This window comes from Pristiophorus japonicus, chromosome 16, assembly GCF_044704955.1.
Source record: "Pristiophorus japonicus isolate sPriJap1 chromosome 16, sPriJap1.hap1, whole genome shotgun sequence".
In the NCBI taxonomy this organism is placed as follows: domain Eukaryota; kingdom Metazoa; phylum Chordata; class Chondrichthyes; family Pristiophoridae; genus Pristiophorus; species Pristiophorus japonicus.
This window is the reverse complement of record NC_091992.1, coordinates 100,291,000-100,305,893: the sequence shown is the minus strand read 5'-3', so window position 1 is coordinate 100,305,893 and position 14,894 is coordinate 100,291,000. Positions and strand designations below refer to the sequence as shown.

General features: G+C 42.6%; 1 protein-coding gene across 1 annotated transcript in view; it reads left to right on the top strand.

Annotated features, from left to right (window-relative positions):
• cfap52 (cilia and flagella associated protein 52) overlaps positions 1-12,958 on the top strand; it is a 131,922-nt gene extending 118,964 nt beyond the window's left edge. Inside the window, exon 14 of the mRNA XM_070858184.1 lies at positions 12,414-12,958. Coding sequence (XP_070714285.1) covers positions 12,414-12,592 — 179 coding nt within the window. The 3' untranslated portion in view covers positions 12,593-12,958. The remainder of the gene's footprint in view (positions 1-12,413) is intronic.
• Positions 12,959-14,894: the final 1,936 nt, after the last annotated feature.

The following is a 14,894-nucleotide window of genomic DNA, read 5'->3' as shown; positions in this document are numbered from 1 at the left end:
AGACACCTCAAGTTGCTGGAGAAATACCACCAGCGATGTCTCCGCAAGATTCTGCAAATCCCCTGGGAGGACAGACGCACACACATCAGCATCCTCGTCCAGGCCAACATCCCCCGCATTGAAGTACTGACCACACTTGATCAGCTCCGCTGGGCAGGCCACATAGTTCGCATGCCAGACACGAGACTCCCAAAGCAAGCGCTCTACTTGGAACTCGTCCACAGCAAACGAGCCAACGGCGGGCAGAGGAAATGTTACAAGGACACCCTCAAAGCCTCCCTGATAAAGTGCGACATCCTCACTGACACCTGGGAGTCCTTGGCCATAGACCGCCCTAAGTGGAGAAAGTGCATCCGGGAGGGCGCTGAGCTCCTCGAGTATCGTCGCCGAAAGCATGCAGAAATCAAGCGCAGGCAGCGGAAGGAGCGTGCAGCAAATTAGGCTCCCTGCCTACCCTTTCCCTCAACGACTATTTGTCCCACCTGTGACAGAAACTGTGGTTCTCATATCGGACTGTACAGCCACCTAAAAACTCATGCTAAGAGTGGAAGCAAGTCTTTCTCAATCCCGAGGGACTGCCTAGAATGATGATAATGCTTTTCTCCACGATATTGCGAGTTGCTTCGTAGCTGTCATTGTATCGCCTATCGGCCTCGGTGTGGGTGTCACGCAGGGGGGTCATCAGCCAGGTGGCGAGGCCATATCCTTTGTCACCAATCATTCAGCATTGACCTTGTGGCTCATTGTTAAATAAGTCAGATACAGTGCTCTCACGCAGGATGTGACCATCATGGATGCTGCCCAGAAATTGAGCATTCACTGCCAGTATAATTTGCTGATGGTCGACAACCAGTTGGACATTCAGGGAGTGGAATCCCTTGCAGTTCCTGAAAGCGTCAGCACCCTGAAAAGGTGCCCGCATCACTATGTGCATACAGTCTATTGCTCCCTGCACCTTGGGGAAGTTTGCAATTCTGGAGAATCCTAGAGCCCTCTCACTCTGTGCCTCCCTGGTCATAGGAAAGCTGATCAATTCCCTCCTGCATGCATACAGGGCTTCAGTGACCTGTCTAATGCAGCGATGTGTGGCATACTGAGAAAGTCTACAAATGTCGCCAGCTGTGGCCTGAAAAGAACACGAGGCATAGAACGACAGTGCCGCGATGACTTTGACCTCGACGGATAGTGCAGTATTGATGGTGCTAGATGCTGCAGATCTGCCCTTAAATCAAATAATTAAAAATTTTGTTTTAAATATTTAATTAAATGGCATTTTAATTAATTTTAAATATGTCATGTTTTTTTTAATTTATTTGATGTACATACGGAATCTCCATAAGCATGAATGGAGATTCCTTTAATTGATTGGTTGTGCCAGAGAGATCCCGGACCACGAATCTCCGTACCTGCCGGACCACCAGGTAAGCGGGCATTTTATTTGCGGATCAGAGGCATTTCTCCGCGGGAAGCCTCCGACCGCAAATTCAGGGCCATTGTACCTGCACAGATCTCCAACATTTAAAGATAGCTGCTTTCTTAAGGAAGGTTCATCCTTTCAAAAGAAGCAACAATAGACTTTTATATAAGTAAAGAGCAGATCTTTTTCTAAAGTGGCAGAGTAAAAATCAGAGGGCGAATGGGTGCTGGAGAGAATATAAAACTGAAGACGTTTACAGACGCCGTGCCTATATAGATCAGCGATGATGGGTGCGGGGGGAGGGGTGGGGGAGTTGGCGGGCGGGGCAGACGAGCAGGTCATTGTGTAGGACAGAATGTGGGTAGCTGAATTTTGGACAAGTTGTAGTTATTGGTTAGAACCAGCAAGGAAGTGTTAGAATGAATGTTTTCTCGGAAGAATCACGCAACACTCAGAGTCGGTTCCAACGCTAAAACGGCTTTTATTACGCCGGCGGGGAGAGAGCCTCTGGTCCAACTCCAGGCACTCCACTCTCCACCGAACAAAGAAATTCATCGATATTTATATATTTTACAATAGTTCATTACAGTTACTCAGCCCACTTCGGCTGGACACAATCCAATCATAACGATTATAGATTACATATAGGTTTCTTTAACCCAATAGAATTCCCCTGATACCTCAGGGGCTGTATGTTCAGTTTTTGTCAGCTCGGGCTGATTAATGACCTCGTTATGTGAGGTAGGCCTCCCCTTATCTCTGTTCCTCGGGGCTTTGCTGTGCGAAGTCCTTGATTAAGGACATTCCACACCAGGTACTATAATGGTTCGTTATAGTTATCTTGTCTCAAGTGGATGATCCAAGGCATTCCCGGTAGTGGGCCTCACTAGGTCATTGCTCGGTCAGCCTCAGTCAGTAGTTCATTGCTTGACTAACTGAGTTCCCATCATGCTTGGGCAGCCATTTTATATGTGGCCACTTTAAACCTATATGAGTTTAGATATATTTAGCAGGTGCCTAATGCCTAGTGTTTTGATATATTCAGCAGGTGCCTAATGCCTACAACAATTCCCCCCTTTCGGTAAAGGGACTAGTCCTAGTCGCCCTTTAACCGACCGCCCTACCTTTATTAGATCTTGTGCACGGCCCCTTTATTAGACGGGCTTGTTTAGTATCTGGGGACTGGTCATGGGTCCCTCTTCGTTGTGCGTGGTGCCTGCATGTCTGGCAGGCCATTATGCCCCATGTTATTGCTAAGATCAATTGTATCCCGACCAGTATGTGTGAAATTATTCGAATCCAAGGATGGATGTTCACATTTATTCCTCAGTCCCAGACCTTTCTCCACCAACTCTGACTTTGTAAGTTTACATCGATATCTTCTTCCAGTACTTTGATTTTAGTTTGCAGTTGGTGGTAGAGCTTTACGGATTGACCCACCCTGAGCCTCAATTCTCGTAATACTTCGGTTAGATGTGGGATAGGGACCTGATCTGGTTCGTCATAATCCTGCAAATGATCGTGGAGCTGATCGGTTACATCAATAACTTCGGGCTTCCGGCACCTAACCTGGGTGATATGCGCTTGCCCGATCGTGACAGGTCGTAGCGGCGCAAAGCAAAAGTTTGGCTGTGGTATCGGGCACTGCAGGTCATTATACTGGTATGAACGCTCGGTAGTAGAAACGCAGTACCATCCCTTCCCTCCGTAGCCTGCCCTCACGAAGTGCCTGTGTGCGGGCACTATTTCTAGTACACATCCGTCGGTTCGGTTAAACCTGCACTCGTCTAGCTCCCCTCAGCCCACCGGGTGAGGACATACTGTGATCTCCCCCCTTTGCTTGCATTCTGTTGGGGAAATCCCGGTAAGTATGTCATTTCGGCGAACGGCGGAGATGGTGGTCAGATAGTAACGGATGGAGATATTTTCCCGTATTACTCCGATATTCTCTAGTTGGTACAGGGGGAACGGCCCTGAGTCCGGCGTGGCTATAGGGATCATCAGGACTATCCCTATCCCAGTATTCCTACCCATCTGGCAATCTGGAATCGCTGGGTATACTCGGGTCAGTCCCTTCAGAGTACAATTATCCAGTGTCCCCCTCTGTTTAGCCAACTGAGCTAAATGTGAACTGTCTATCCAATCAGGTACCTCCTCGCGTTGGATCTGATCGAGATTGTGGCGGATCTGTCCCACCATCCACAGACCATAAGCGTGACAGAGTTGCCCCTGTCTTTGCTTTCCGGTATCTTCTCTTTCTCTATCAATGAGGTGATTGATGGTTTTGGCGTGAGCTTCTAGGACTGAGATGCCATCCAACTGGATTTCGGCACCCTCCTTTCCTAGGTTGGCTTGGTCTTCCTGGTTTTGCTCCACCCTTTCTAATAACCCCTTCATCACCTCTCTAAGCTGTTCCACCCTCTCGTTTAATCCTTGTATGTCTATCGAGTTTACCACTGAGGTTCCGGTATTAAAGCCAGTAGCAACATCATTAACTATTCCCCTCTTAGTTCTATGAACTGGCTCTTGTCCTCGGAATCTACTGGCACCCATGGCATCGGCAGCCTGCTGTATTACTACTTTACTCAACACTTTATACATATCTGTTGCCTGCTCTGTACAATATTCCGGCATTCGTATGCCTGAGACATTGATCAGGACAGGCACGATTTCATGTTTGACATTATCATATAATAGTTCACCCCCGTTGAACAGTACAATCCCATTTTCTGGTCCCTTAGTAGTTATGGGGCATGGCAATTCCTCAGGCTGTGTGGTGGTTCTTATGGGGCGCGGTGTCGGAGGGGGTGAGAAGCATACATACAACAATATTGCGGCAGCCTCTACCTCCTCGTAGTATCCACACAGCCTCACCCCCTTTTTGTGGGTGACTAACGGTTGTGGTTGGGCAGGGGGTGCACAAATTATCCCAAATACATTTATCGAGCCCCCTGGCCTCCCTTCGCCCAATGCAACTGCTCCTTGTACCCGTGGAGCATTGCACGCATACTTTGTCCTTATTCAGGTTCACTTGCAGCCATGCATTAAAATAAGTCCTGTCCTTGCTCCAGTCCTTGGCTGCTGGGATGCACATTCCATCCGTTAAATTAAACAAGACTCCATAGTTCATGTAGTTGTTTATTTCCTGAGTGCGCTGCAATCCGTTGGCATCATCCAGTGTTTGCGTGGGTCTTAAGGTTCCCAATATTATGAGTTGAATCAGTCATCGCGGTCCCATCTCGGTGAGTTTTATCTGCAATTTTAAACATACAGCCTGGTTGTCACCAGGTGTTAGGTCCTGGTCTACTTGTGTCGCGGTCACTCTGTGGAATCGGAGGTAAGGATTAGGTTATCCATATTCGTACCATTTTTGTCACTTCATGTCCCTGTCTGGGCTGCCGTCGGTTTTACATTTGAGCCTGCTGTGCTCGAGCCTGCACGATGACCCATTTAAATATTATCCAAACTCCAATCAACACCAATGCCACCACTATTCCTCCAAACATCGCAGTCTTCTTTACTGTTAGGTTGGGTTTGTGGACTACACTTACCCACCGTGGGGTACATTGGCTCTATTGCCATAGGTGATGGTGCTATGGCTGCGCACTGCACTATCCATCTAGTCCCGTTTTTTTTTTAAACATCTCTTCCAGCCTGTTTATCTTAGCTTTTAACACTTGACCAGCTAGTTCCGTTTTATTTTTATTCTGAATATCCCACCATTTCCTCTGTCTGTCAGGTGAGTCTTCTTTATTTTATTAAGAAATTCAAATTAAGTAAGGTCCAGTGTAAAACAGCTGTCAATGGAAAGGGTTAACTCCTTTACAGATTTGTAAGAAGGCCTGATGTAATTACGTTTTAAGGCCGAATTTCGTTTTTTTTTAAATCTTTGTGCCTCCAAAACTTGCTTAGAAATTAGGAATCTGTTAAAACAGCAGAAATCATTAGTAAAGTGGTCATAATAAAACTCTTCTCATCAGGAAAGACAGCATTTTAGATTAAACTCCAAATTTTCTAAACTTCTAATTCAAGTACTTGCCAAAGATTTTTTTTTAAATGAAAGACTGAAATCCAATTTTCACACAAGCTGTATACATTCCAACATTTCGTTTTTTTTTAACGGTTCCGTTCACTGGGCAAATCTTGTGTTTTATTTCTCTCTGTGCTGAGTTCGCATAGCTTAGATCTTTTCTCCTCGGTTATTTTCAAAATCCTTCTGCTTGTTTAGACTGTTCGGGACTTTTCTTGATAAACAAGTCCACTTTGGAAATCTTTTCAAACTGCAGTGAAACTTTCTCGTAATTTAAAATCATTTTCAATGTAGAGTGTCTTTTACCTCCTCCAATTTTTTTTTTCAATTAAACCAATATCTTTTTCACAGTCAATATCAACTAGTATTTAGTAAGTTATGTCTTTTTCCATGACAAACACACGCTTTTTTTTTCAACACCACTTAGTGCGTTACGGTTTTTTTTTCAGATCACCTTTCTTCAAATAGTATTTTACATGGAGGGCTCGTGACTCCGTAAATTTGTTAATTTAAAATCATTAGACAATCGAAGACACTTTTTCTTTCAAATTCGTTCAATTTGTTTACTTTCAAAGTTGTGTCTTTATCTTTTTCTTTTCTCCATAACTAGAACGGAGTCTAGCACGTAGGCTTTGAGGGCTGCTTTTCGTTATCTCAAATTCCAGTTTCGATGTCGTTACAATGTTTTTTCTAAACTGCTAAAGCTTGCTGTTCCAACATTTTTCAAAAGTCCCTTTTACACCTTCGCAGATAGCTCGCCATTCGCCCAGGAGTTTGATCTGATCCGTGAAGGTATTTCTAGATTGTTTCCAAACCTTTTAGTTTTATTTCTCCTTTTTTCTTTAAGAGATTTAATTTAATAATTAATTTTTTTTTTACTTGAATCCATCTCAGTATTTTGTTGTGCCTTCTCTTAATATCTCAAAATCCCAATTCAAATTTTGTAATTTCAATCTTTATTTAAAACTCGTTTTTTTTAGCTAGAAGCTTTTTTTTTAAAGGCATTCTTTATCTCATTCCTAGACTAAATTTATGTCTTTCAACCCAATGTAATCAATCCGTTGTGCATTTCCTAGCTCCGTAACTTATCATCCGAATAAATCCACACCTGCGTTTCTAACTTAAAATGTCTTAAAACTTCCCACATACAGGACAACACTACAAAGGGTTAAAAAAAAACTTTCACTCTGTTTGGAAAATTGGGTGGAGCTAAAATAAACAGACAGCTGCACTCCTCTTCCAAACAGGCTTTCGGAAACATGAAAACACAAAATAAAATTCATTCCGCAGTCAAAAAAATCACACAAGGACTCTCAACGACAGACATTCACAAAAGTCTCTCTTCATTCAACAAAGCTTATCAATTTTTTGGCTGGCTCTATTCTTGGATCCATACTTCACTTAAGATAATCACTATCAGGTTTTTATTTATTTCTTACATATTGATTTACTTCCTCTGTTAGTTTTACGTGGGCTCGCAGTATCAAGACCACAGCCTTTTCATTTTTATCTTTCTTTTCCTTCTCCCACCATTCCTGCTGATTTTCTGGCAGGTCGTGGGGGTCCCATCCTGACTTAATCATCTTCTCAATTAGTTTCTTTTGTTTTTCTGCCAGGTGGCGGGCAAGGGACCCTTCTGGTCCCCACTCGAGGTTATTTGTTTTATTGGCCATTCCTGGGTAGGACTAGAACCGTTAGGAATCTACTCTCAGAGGTCCGCTTTCTACCTAGCGTAACTTGTAGTAGACCATCTCCTGGCTACTGTCAGGTCACAAGTTCTGCTGTTACACAAACTTATACAATTCTTAAAACTCGTTTAAGCAATTCCCGCAGTGCCTCCTTAAAGACTACCTACCACCGTTTTGTCTGTTGGTCCGACCCTGTTCACAGGTTTGGTTTCCGTTGGTCGCTGTGCACCGCCTGGTCTCCGTTGGTCGCTGTGCACCGCCTGGTCTCCGGGGTATACTTTCAAATCACACTACTGGGTCTGGGAAGTGTCGCTTGGTATCACGATCCCACGGTCTAAGTGTGTTCCCTACGCCTACTTAGTTCCTGGCCGTCACGTGGGTCTAAAGTTCTCTTAATTCAGGCTCAGGCTAGGCGTTTGAGATATTAGACCATCTCCTCATGTCGATCAACCGGCTTCCACCTCCCACACCCTTTATAATTAAACATTTTTTATACTCACCTGGGTTTTTCCAAGGGCATCCAGCAACTCCGGGAAATCCTGTTCGTGACGCCACTGTTAGCGTGAATGTTTTCTCGGAAGAATCACTCAACACTCAGAGTCGGTTCCAACGCCAAAACGGCTTTTATTACGCCGGCGGGGAGAGAGCCTCTGGTCCAACTCCAGGCACTCCACTCTCTACCGAACAAAGAAATTCATCGATATTTATATGTTTTACAATAGTTCATTACAGTTACTCAGCCAACTTCGGCTGGACACAATCCAATCATAATGATTATAGATTACATATAGGTTTCATTAACCCAATAGAATTCCCCTGATACCTCAGGGGCTGTATGTTCAGTTTTTGTCAGCTTGGGCTGATTAATGACCTCGTTATGTGAGGTAGGCCTCCCCTTATCTCTGTTCCTCGGGGCTTTGCTGTGCGAAGTCCTTGATTAAGGACATTCCACACCAGGTACTATAATGGTTCATTATAGTTATCTTGTCTCAAGTGGATGATCCAAGGCATTCCCGGTAGTGGGCCTCACTAGGTCATTGCTCGGTCAGCCTCAGTCAATAGTTCATTGCTTGACTAACTGAGTTCCCATCATGCTTGGGCAGCCATTTTATTTGTGGCCACTTTAAACCTATATGAGTTTAGATATATTTAGCAGGTGCCTAATGCCTAGTGTTTTGATATATTCAGCAGGTGCCTAATGCCTACAACAGAAGGCATTAGGGAAACTGATTCTAGTGGTTATAAAACCATAAATGTATACTATGGGACTGGAGTCATGTGTGGACCAGATCAGGTAAATGTGGTTGATGTCCTTCCCTAAAGATCATTAGTAAATCAGCTAGATTTCTACGACAATTCAACAGCTTTTGTCAAGAAAATGAGGTATACATATTCTCCCCTCTATCATTTAAAAAAATACTTCCCATAAAAAATGCTTCCCATTATAATAGAAACATAGAAAATAGATGCAGGAGCAGGCCATTCGGCCCTTTGAGCCTGCATCGCCATTCAATGAGTTCATGGCTGAACATGCAACTTCAGTACCCCATTCCTGCTTTCTTGCCATACCCCTTGATCCCCCTAGTAGTAAGGACTACATCTAACTCCTTTTTGAATATATTTAGTGAATTGGCCTCAACAACTTTCTGTGGTAGAGAATTCCACAGGTTCACCACTCTCTGGGTGCAGAAGTTTCTCCTCATCTCTGTCCTAAATAGCTTACCCCTTAGGATGTGACCCCTGGTTCTGGACTTCCCCAACATTGGGAACATTCTTCCTGCATCTAACCTGTCTAAACCCGTCAGAATTTTAAATGTTTCAATGAGATCCCCTCTCATTCTTCTGAACTCCAGTGAATACAAGCCCAGTTGATCCAGTCTTTCTTGATAGGTCAGTCCCGCCATCCCGGGAATCAGTCTGGTGAACCTTCGCTGCACTCCCACAATAGCAAGAATGTCCTTCCTCAAGTTAGGAGACCAAAACTGTACACAATACTCCAGGTGTGGCCTCACCAAGGCCCTGTACAACTGTAGCAACACCTCCCTGCCCCTGTACTCAAATCCCCTCGCTATGAAGGCCAACATGCCATTTGCTTTCTTAACCGCCTGCTGTACCTGCATGCCAACCTTCAATGACTGATGTACCATGACACCTAGGTCTCGTTGCACCTCCCCTTTTCCTAATCTGTCACCATTCAGATAATAGTCTGTCTCTCTGTTTTTACCACCAAAGTGGATAACCTCACATTTATCCACATTATACTTCATCTGCCATGCATTTGCCCACTCACCTAACCTATCCAAGTCACTCTGCAGCCTCATAGCATCCTCCTCGCAGCTCACACTGCCACTCAATTTAGCGTCATCCGCAAATTTGGAGACACTACATTTAATCCCCTCGTCTAAATCATTAATGTACAATGTAAACAGCTGGGGCCCGAGCACAAAACCTTGCGGTTCCCCACTAGTCACTGCCTGCCATTCTGAAAAGTACCCATTTACTCTTACTCTTTGCTTCCTGTCTGCCAACCAGTTCTCAATCCACGTCAGCACACTAACCCTAATCCCATGTGCTTTAACTTTGCACATTAATTTATTGCGTGGGACCTTGTCGAAAGCCTTCTGAAAATCTAAATACACCACATCAACTGGTTCTCCCTTGTCCACTGTACTGGAAACATCCTCAAAAAATTCCAGAAGATTTGTCAAGCATGATTTCCCTTTCACAAATCCATGCTGACTTGGACCTATCATGGCACCTCTTTCCAAATGCGCTGCTATGACATCCTTAATAATTGATTCCATCATTTTACCCACTACCGATGTCAGGCTGACCGGTCTATAATTCCCTGTTTTCTTTTTCCCTCCTTTTTTAAAAAGTGGGGTTACATTGGCTACCCTCCACTCCATAGGAACTGATCCAGAGTCTATGGAATGTTGGAAAATGACTGTCAATGCATCCGCTATTTCCAAGGCCACCTCCTTAAGTACTCTGGGATGCAGTGCATCAGGCCCTGGGGATTTATCAGCCTTCAATCCCATCAATTTTCCCAACACAATTTCCCGACTAATAAGGATTTCCCTCAGTTCCTCCTTCCTACTAGATCCTCTGACCCCTTTTATATCCGGAGGGTTGTTTGTGTCCTCCTTAGTGAATACCGAACCAAAGTACTTGTTCAATTGGTCTGCCATTTCTTTTTTCCCCGTTATGACTTCCCCTGATTCTGACTGCAGGGGACCTATGTTTGTCTTTACTAACCTTTTTCTATTTACATATCTATAGAAGCTTTTGCAGTCCATTTTAATGTTCCCTGCAAGCTTCCTCTCGTACTCTATTTTCCCTGCCCTAATCAAACTCTTCGTCCTCTTCTGCTGAGTTCTAAATTTCTCCCAGTCCCCAGGTTCGCTGCTATTTCTATGCCACTTCCTTGGCTTTAATACTATCCCTGATTTCCCTTGATAGCCACGATTGAGCCACCTTCCCTTTTTTATTTTTACGCCAGACAGGGATGTACAATTGTTGTAGTTCATCCATGCGATCTCTAAATGTCTGCCATTGCCCATCCACTATCAACCCCTTAAGTATCATTCGCCAATCTATCCTAGCCAATTCACGCCTCATACCTTCAAAGTTACCCTTTTAAATTCTGGACCATGGTCTCTGAATTAACTGTTTCATTCTCCATCCTAATGTAGAATTCCACCATATGATGGTCACTCTTCCCCAAGGGGCCTCGCACAACGTCCTGCTTGCAAACTTCTGCCACTATATGCCCAGCCTGAATTGCCTTAACCAGCAGTTTTTATTTTTCTACTTTTTTCATGCTCGCCCTCCTCTGGGAAACTATTTTCCCTCGCCCATTGCTTTCATGTAACACCAGCTGAGATTATGAACTGGGGAATCACAGGTGTGCACATATGCTCCCTTGTGCACTGCATCAGTTCTGCAACGCACTGCACCATCTGACTCTCTGTGATCTTTTAAAATATCAATAGTTTTTGTTATACAGGTTACCTAAGATACTTAAATCTATATGCTTAATTTTGTAAATATTACAAACTAATTAACATTTATTTTAAGTTCACTGTACAGACATAATTCATTTTACAGCTTTATGTCTAAAGTACTGCATAATAATGTAATTGTCATGCTATGTATTCACTTACTAAATTATTTTTGCTGTAGGTTCTGCATTTGAATAATTTTGGAGCAAACTAAGGAAGCCTGTCTATTGATGAACTGGTGTGGCGGGGATGGCGGTAGGGAGAGGGTGTAAACGGCTGCATCTGGGCAGTCTCCGTTAACTGCAATACAATAGGTCTCTCTCTCTCAATCTCATACTCCCTCTTTGTCTTTCTTCCCCTCACCCCACCTCATATTGCTCCCAATGTTGCTTTAAATGTATCTGCATGACTTGGTTCCTTAATTAGCAATAACCCTAGATTATTTTATTGGTTGGCAACATTGAAAATCCAAACATTCAAAAATAAAAAATCAGCACTGTGTCCAAAAAATAAATCATTACATATCACAACCTTATTAAAATCTAATCCAGTAATTCGATATCGACAAATGTAGGACAACTTCTAACCTTTTGTTCAAATAATGTTGTGTTAAGAATTAATCTGCACAAATAGATACTTGATATTTTTTCTTTTTAAAGTATCCATTTGTTCATCCTTCTTTCACTCTCTCAGTGTAGAATATCATTGCCTGGTTGAGAGTACAGACAGATAGATGTCCTGTACCCAGACCTATGCCTACCTGCTTTGTCAGCTGCTTTGATAGGTACAAAAGAGTAGCCAAGATGACTCACCATTCTCCATTTTTAGTTTCCTCCTTGTTTGAAGGCAGCTAATCTCTGCTCTGCAAGTTCCCTGATGGCGTGGATGAAACTTAAAACTCACCATCTGGGGAATCCCAAACATCATTCCACTGCTTGCCACTCAGTGATACAGCAATTTGCAGCTGCATTACTATGCTTCTTTCAATTTATATCCTGATCTAATGATTGTATTAATTGCTTTCTGTTGGAAGAGTACAGTATCACATTAAGCAGACCACAAGGGCCTACAATAGGAAAAATAGGTGCTGCAGGGTAAATAAACAGTTCTATTTATTGATACTCCAGTGTATTCCTCTAAATTGTACCAGTCTGAGTCTGCTGATATTCTGTGTGCTTTGTAAATCGTTACCACAATATATTGTGTGTAATTTTTCCAAATATTTCACATCTTGTACTGATTATATGCTTGAATCTCAATGTGTTTTAAAACAGGAGGTGAGGACAAATTGATTAAATTGTGGGGATACAATGAAGGTGAGGTTACACATATTGGAATGGGTCACAGTGGAACCATCAACCGTATTAAGATCTCTCCCACTATGGAGCACATAATCAGTGTTAGCTCAGATGGAGCCATTCTGCGATGGAGATATCCTCATAATACAAACTAATGCACAGCACACTTTATTTATGAATGGCATTATTGCTTCAGAACAGCATCTTTGACTTTTTACAAGTTTTAGACAGTCAGTGATAAATTGAAATGTCTGCTTTGGATTTCAGGGAAATGCACCTTCCATAATGTCTGTCCTGTTGGTACTTTTGTCTTTTGTTCTTCAGAAATTAATGAAAACCCTGTGTCTTTATTACATAAAATGGAAGTTATGTAATTTGGGGAGAAATCCTCTCCCCAAAGGTGTAATTGTAAATGACTTGAAATTTAAATACATTAAATATTTTATGTTTCTGTACAAACAGGTGACTAATTAACATCCATTTTATAAACTTTTGATTGTATACTACTGTATATGCATTATCCGTTTAGTAGCATCTTCTATAGCAGTCTATTTCAATGTGCTTATGATCTTGAATGATTCATGATTTTTAATTACACTGTAACTTATAGAAGAAATAAAACACAACTTGACATCACTGTATCTGATATCTTTAAAGAATAATGCTTTTTTTAAATGAATTATAAACTTGTGGAAAATGTTTCCTTTGCACTGTGTGCAATAAAACCTAAACTAGTTTTAAAGAATGGGATTCTGATTTTCATACACAGTGCACAAAGGATATTCGTCCTTGCAGAGTTATACAGTCTCACTGGGGAATGGAGCAAAGATTGGAAGAGCATAGCTAATAAACTATTTTTTTAATTGAGCATTAGACTGTATTGATCTGTGACCTATAGATCTCAATTACCATTGGCTAAAGCGATTTGGTTCATTATATTGCAATAACTGAGCTACCAATTCAAAATGAAGGGGATGGGGACATGATTCAGGATGGATTGGTTGCTCAACACCCAAAAAGCAGAATGGCAAAATGAAAAAGATGGAATAATCTTGCAAATCATCAACTCCAGGAAATCCAACCCACATATGACCTCAACATTGAAAATGTGTTCCTGTCACTTTGATATTGATAAATTTTGGCATGTGTTTGATCTAACCTCAATGGTGGATAAATAATTGGAAAAAATTCTGAGGGACAGTATTAATCGTCATTTAGAAAGGCACGGATTAATCAAGGACAGTCAGCATGGATTTGTTAAGGGAAGGTCGTCTCTGACTAACTTGATTGAATTTTTTGAGGAGGTAACAAGGAGGGTTGATGAGGTTAGCACGTTTGATGTAGTCTACATGTATTTTAACAAGGCTTTTGACAAGGTCTCACGTGGCAGACTGGTCAGAAAAGTTAAAGCCCTCATGATCCAAGGTAAAGTGGCAAGTTGGATCCAAAATTGGCTCAGTGGCAGGAAGCAAAGAGTAATAATTAACGGGTGTTTTTGTGACTGGAAGGCTGTTTCCAGTGTGGCTCCGCAGGGCTCAGTACTAGGTCACTTACTTTTTGTGGTAGAGATCAATGATTTCGACTTCAAATGTAGGGGGCATGATTCAGAAGTTTCCAGAAGATACAAAAATTGGCCGCGTGGTTGATAGTGAGGAAGAGAGCTGCAGACTGCAAGAAGATTTCAATGGACTGGTCAGGTGGGCAGTAAAGTGGCAAATGGAATTCAATCTGGAAAAGTGTGAGGTAATGCATTCAGGGAAGGCTAACAAAGCAAGGGAATACACAATAAATGGTAGGATACTGTGAAGCGTAGAGGAAGAGAGAGACCTTGGAATGCATATCCACAGATCCCTGAAGGTAGTCGGACAGGTAGATAAGGTGGTTAAGAAGGCATAGAATCATAGAATGGTTACAGCACGGAAGGAGGCCATTCGTCCCGTCGAGCCCGTGCCGACTCTTAGCTGGTCCCACTCCCCTGCCCTTTCCCTGCAGACCTGCAAATTTTTTTCCTTCAACTACTTATCCAACTCCCTTTTGAAAGATAAGATTGAGTCTGTCTCCACCACCTTTTCAGGCAGTGCATTCCAGAGCTCAACCAGTCGCTGCATAAAAAAGTTGTTTCTTCCATCGCCTTTTACCAATCATTTTAAATGTGTGTCCTCTGGTTCTCGACCCTTCCGCCAATGGGAACAGTTTCTCTCTATCTACTATGTCCAGACCCCTTATGATTTTGAGCACCTCTGTCAAATCTCATCTCAATCTTCTCTTCTCCAAGGAGAACAACCTCAGCTTTTCCAGTCTATCAACATAAATGAAGTCCCTCATTCCTGGAATCATTCTCTTAAATCTTTTCCGCACCATCTCTAAGTGTGGTGCCCAGTACTCCAGTTGGGGCTGAACCAGTGTTTATACAGGTTCATCATAATTTCCACACTTTTGTACTTGCAAGGCTAGAAA